At 30.7% G+C, this 5,950-nt stretch overlaps 1 protein-coding gene across 1 annotated transcript; it reads left to right on the top strand.

Moving 5' to 3' along the window:
- Window positions 1-700: 700 nt before the first annotated feature.
- Window positions 701-2,384, top strand: LOC133205398 (uncharacterized). Its single transcript, XM_061341202.1, has 2 exons — window positions 701-1,060; window positions 1,309-2,384. Exons 1-2 carry the CDS (start codon window positions 932-934, stop codon window positions 1,783-1,785), a joined length of 606 nt encoding a protein of 201 aa, XP_061197186.1. The 5' UTR covers window positions 701-931; the 3' UTR covers window positions 1,786-2,384.
- The last annotated feature ends 3,566 nt before the right edge of the window (window positions 2,385-5,950 follow it).

The following is a 5,950-nucleotide window of genomic DNA, read 5'->3' as shown; positions in this document are numbered from 1 at the left end:
CACTCAATAATCGTGTGGACATTGTTATGGACGCAAGGCACGCACATTGGGAAAAATTACTCTGTGCACTTGCAAATTTGTTGCGAGGGAATTTTTTTTTCTGTTATAGATTTGTAATGCACTTGATCTTTGAATTTAATATAAAGTCCAAATCATTGACACAGAGAACGAAAGTACAAAGTTCGTATTAGTCAGAGCTTTGAAAGTTCTTGAGGAGATACCATGCCGTAGTTAAATAAAAAATGATACTGTACATGCATTAATTCTCTCTCTGTCCTCCTCCTCATCACTCTCTCTCACACACACACACACACATACACACATCACTCTGCATTTTACAAATACAGTATCATTAGCATCGTTTAAAATAATTTATCACATTGAATCGTGCTGTATTCTCGATAGAAAAGAAAAAAATACAAAATATTAGATATTTTTAAAGACACTTAATCCATTGAAATGAATCACGTCTCGTATCTCATTTTTCTTTGGCACCTCTTTCACGAATATGTGATAAAGCGATTTTTTCCCGGAGAATCCTTATATCAAACACAAAACATTAAAATAACTGACTCAAAAGCGCATGTTTATTTTCAAAAAATAGAGACATGTAACCAAAGATAAGAAAGGGAAATTTGTTTCTTTTTATAGAGTGGAGGAGAAATATAGTCATTATTTAACCGATCATCCTGACCCTATGACAAACGATTAAGTTCTCATTAGTAATATTCAGGATTATTGGAGTATATAAACCGCAAATTCTTCATTACAGTAATAGCCTGCTCAGTGTAATAAGCAGAAAAAGGAAACGGCCTATTATAGTGGCTAACAATATCGACTCTGGTCGATTTTCGAGGTCGGCTTCTTTCAGTGAGGATGTAGTTGAAAATGTAGCAGAAATGTAGAAATGTAAATCGGCTTATTGTGAAGAATGACGAATATCTGGTGCCTCGTGGCCCTGGTTTCGGTTGTCCAGCCGTGTTGTCTCCCCAGACAAATCCAGTTTGACATGACAGCTAAAGGATATGAGGAATTTTTCGGACAGAAATTTTACTACACGGTAGGTACATCTACATTTTCTTTGCTGGTTTTTATATCTATCATTTTTAAAGAGTTATATGAATTAAGGTGACGGTGTATTTTTTTCTTGCATACTTATACTAAGTATCCTTTTCTTAGCGATGAATATTACCTTGAAAAAATAGCTTTCTGCTTATTAAGACTATTTGGTTTTAAATATACAAGCTCTATGTTTAAAATATGAGAGTGTAAAGTATCTTCTTTAATTAATATATCTTTTTTATATAGGACCACAGAACATTTTATTATGATGAAGATAGGAATTGTACCTTTTTGAGATCAAGATCTGAAGCAGGAGATGTTCAGTTAAGCATTCTAACTAACTACTCCTCCGGAACTGAATACACTGTGGGGGACAATTGCTTTATGAGATCACTTTCTTCCACATTTGAGAAAAAGTGTTTGTCAGATAATGCTGTTTTCCAAAGGGAAATAATAATGAGAAATGATACGGTTATTTCTCGTGTGCACGTGTACAAGGCAAACATTTCGGAGAATGGTCGAGCATTTGAACGAGAATATGGGGTGGTTCCTGAAGGGGATACTTGTTATTTTCTTTGGCAGAAAGACACTGACCGACCCCGGAGACTTGAAGATATGGAATATTCTCCTGAGACAATTACCTTTACAAATATTCAAAAACAAATTTTGGATAATTCTGTATTCGAGGTTCCAGAGAAATGTGCAGACGCAGAGATAATATAAAAAGCTGTGATGTCTATTTTTTCACTGAACAATGGATAATGTCATGCTTTTATTGTTTAAGTGTCCTTGGAGCAAATCAATATTATCTATTGACCATTACTAGGGTTAATTTCTCTGTACAATGGTGTAATATGAAGATTCTTCAGCGGAAAATCAAAATCGATTCGTGGATGCATTTAATTTTTGATATTGTGCATTGAAATCCTCAAAAGCTTCTGACAGGATATTTACTTTACGAATCTGCATAATGCAAGCCTCCCTCTCAGCAGTGTACGTCTGTTATATGGCTTAGTAAACGTCGTCTGCAGACATTTGCTCTAGTGCATTGAGCGAATAATATGGCGACTGCCAAGTGACCATTACATTCAATCGATTGATGGCAATTGTTCTCTTTATTTCCCTGCGGGGATATTGTTAACGATAAGTGAGCAATACCACTGGCAAACTGTGGTAGATGAGAATTTTCCATAAAATAGCATCGTTATATATATTCATGAAATTGAAACAAAAACTATTGAATAAACAGTTATTTCTGCTCAAATATTGTAATTTTGTATCATTATTTATTGTTTTGCAAAATAAAACCGAGTAAATCTAAATCTTTTTTTTATTGAATTATTCTTTTTTTTTGATAACCCTAAGTATAACTATGCATTAGATGATTGATACTTTCAGCATGTTCAAACGTGAGAACGTGTATTTTATGACAACTTTGTATGGTATTAATCTCGTCATTTATATATGTGGATAAGATCTGCAACACATGGGTTTTACAATTTTTTAAACTTGTGATCCCATGATTTTATGAAAGCTTGTTTTAGCCTTAATGAAAGATACAAAATTATTGATGGAAGATATATATTTTCGACAAACAAAAAAATGTTTCCACAGTGTTAAAATATTTATAGGTCCTATTAACCTATTTATATTATTATTATTATCAGAAACTCGAGCTTTTAGATAATAAGATATAATTATTTATGTCGGTAAATCGTTTTGTCTGCCTATAAGAAATCGGTTATAATGTCGATCGAAACGTAGTTGTAGTTGATTTAACGAATGACAAAAGAGATAGTTCAATTTATTCTTTTAAAACCATGGAAATATTTCCAAACCGGTACTTCTTTGTACTCTTGCTTAATTTTTTTTTTTTTTTTTTTTTTTTTTTTTTTTTAATTAATTTTATTAATTTTCTTTTTTTTCTTTCCTTTTGCAATTTTGCTTCTTTTGCTTTCTGTAACTTTGTCCATTTTTGTTTTTGCTTTCTTCTTCTGTACATTCTTACTCTTGCTTTAATAATTAATTTACTATGTATTTGCCTTGGCCTTGATGTAGGGAGAGGGCTAAAATAGGCTGAGCCTGCTGCCTAATCCTATTCACTCTTACATCTGTGAATAAAATATTGTTTAAATTAAAATTAAAACCATGGAAATGTTACAAGAGGTACATAACATATAAACAATATATAAACTGGATCAAACAGTAGTATGAGAACAGGGTAACTTAATTCTACAATAAATGTGCAGAGTTTTCTTTTTTTTCAAAATTGAAAAAAAAAACGCACAAAACTTTACAATATTTTGTTTAGAGTAATCTATAGTAAAACATTCTCTGCGTAAATTAAATGATACAGGCCTTTGTCAGAAATAATGATATTAATCTCCTGTCTGTTGCATTTACATAAACAACAAAATCTTTCCTTTTTTTGTGAAAATTCTATTGCTGCAGAGTGTAGCTTGTTCTAAATTTTACAATTTTCCCCTAATCTTATGTGAAAACAATGGAAAAAGTTTTGCAATCTCAAAACTGGTTTTAATTTTTAGTATAATTTCCACTTTTTGAACATTTATGAACATTACCATACCACTTCTGTACAAAAATGATATTTTAACCATTTTTTCAGTCTTGGAGTAATTCATTTTACAACATAAAGAATGTTTGTTTATACCATAAGTTACATAATGCACAATTGTAAATAATTATTGCACAAAGACGGAAGGGCTATTTTCATTTCACCCTTTTCTTATTGCTCTTATTACAAATATACAATTCTAAACAACTTTTTTTCTTTTCCATGCACGAGTTTTGCTACTTTGATATAAATATAGTATAGATGTTAATATATAAGGGAAACCGCCGGTTTCATCACTTAAATTTAGATAGAATTGAAATTAATACAGTAAATTTCCTAATTCTTCGTATCATATCAAACATTTCTTTTGGGCTTGTTCACACAATGCTTTTCAGCTTTACGGAAAGTTCCACATCGAGAGAATACAATGTCTAAATATTTGTATACACATGAAATGACACATTATCAGCATTGTAGTAAAACGAATCTGTTGGAGGCGAATTTTTTTTTTTAAATATTACAGTTTTCTGTATACGCAATATGAATAAACTTATGTATGTGAGTGTTGCAAATCATCAAAAGATTCAGACGTAAACAGTAATAGTATTAATAGAATAAAATGTTAAGCAAACAATTTTTAGATTTGTAATTTCCATATGATGAAGGACTAAGCTCTTTAACTTGAATTAAAGATAGATAATCTTGGAAGCTCAGTGAATATTTAAAAAAAAAATATTATCTACCAAAAAAAAAAGGAATGTGTATTTGTATGAAAATCATCTTAAATAGCTATTGGGTCTCACTGAGCTATTGGTTCTGGGTTGTTTATTGAGTCTGGAATTAGAAATAAGAAAATAATGATGAGGGCAGTGGAGATCCTTAGTTTTGTTCAATTATTTATCTTTAAACAAATGTTACAGGTTTTCAGATTGAAGTACAGTTATTCTATTTTATATAATTATTTATTACTTATAATATCATTTTTATTATTTAACTAAACTAAATTCCTAAACTTCAAAAAAAAAAAAAAAAAAAAAAAAAAAAAAACCCTACGAACAGAGATACAAAGCGGGTTCTAGTAAATGTTCAATCAAGCCTCTTTCCTACGAAAATACTACGGCGTATAACAGCAGTGAAGGAGAACTGAACAATTAACATGACATATTCAAGAAGGGATACTAACTAGATGTAGATATTTTAAAATTTAAAACTTGTAGAAAAATTTAGAAGTGCAAAATTTTACCAATATAATTAGCATCAAAACGTACGGCTTTTCAACACTTCAATTAAAGACCAATGGCCCGTTTTACAAAATAACTACGACTAAGACCAAAATTTAATTCTGCTAATAACTTTCTAATTTACATTAAATAAATAATAGTTTTAATCTTTTTAAAAAGAATGTAGAAAGATACTTTTACGCTAACAATTTTAAACAGAATCATCAATTTTGCAAAATTTTACAATCAACTGTAGTTTTTGGTCTTTGTCGTAATTAATTTGGTCGTAGATTCGTTGACGTCAAAGACAACCGCTTCTTCAATAAAAATGGAACCCGTAAATTTGCATACCTTGTCATTGGTCAAATGCAGACATATTTTTTTAAAAAAACATTTCGATTCTACACAAAAGCACTCCGAGGCTGATATCTAAAAGATGCTTTAGTTTCTCATTCATAACATCTAAGTGGTTTTCGGAGACCAGACCTTCCAACAATCTATTGAAAATCCCAGGGTCATATTTATGCCCCGTTATTAGCAGATCTGTTTTTGTAATCATATGAAGCAGAATTTATTTAAAAACTTCCACATGAAAAGTAAATGTCTCTTGCTGTGGCCATCATGCAATTGGATATTTAGATATAGGTATCACATCGCTTTGTCAATTAACATCATTTATGTCCATTGCTATGTCGACTCGATATATTCCAGTGAACTTGAAATAAAAGACACCAAAAAGTCTGCCATAAGTGTTTCATATATTGATGTTTTAATTTACTGACTTTAGACGATAAGGACCGACTTAGAAATAAAATGCATGACAAAAGAGATGATTTCAGCTTTTCCATCATTAACTTTCCTTATTTATTTGGTTATATTTCGCTATCACCTGCACATGCATATGTTATATTTACGTCTGCCAACTTAAGTTTAAAATATATTTATTCAAAACAAATGAAATGGTTTGAACAGCAGGCATATTGCCTATAATCGTTCTCTCCATAGGTCAAGGTAATAGAACAATTAGTGGTACATTTAACATTGAAAAACAGTATGTAAAATAGATCATTAATTGGTACATATATAAGGTGAA

The sequence above is a fragment of the Saccostrea echinata genome, unplaced genomic scaffold (assembly GCF_033153115.1).
Source record: "Saccostrea echinata isolate AGI-Se365-2 ecotype Australia unplaced genomic scaffold, CSIRO_AGI_Sech_v1 ptg000054l, whole genome shotgun sequence".
NCBI classification, from domain to species: Eukaryota; Metazoa; Mollusca; class Bivalvia; order Ostreida; family Ostreidae; genus Saccostrea; species Saccostrea echinata.
The sequence above is the reverse complement of the archived record's forward strand: the minus strand, read 5'-3'. Positions and strand labels throughout refer to the sequence as shown.

What these genes read in the sequence shown, in the direction of transcription:
- LOC133205398 (XM_061341202.1), top strand. Translation starts at nt 932, where the DNA reads ATGACGAATATCTGGTGCCTCGTGGCCCTGGTTTCGGTTGTCCAGCCG. An exon ending in GACAGAAATTTTACTACACG is followed by an intron (nt 1,061 to 1,308) that starts GTAGGTACATCT and finishes TTTTTTATATAG; the next exon opens with GACCACAGAACATTTTATTA.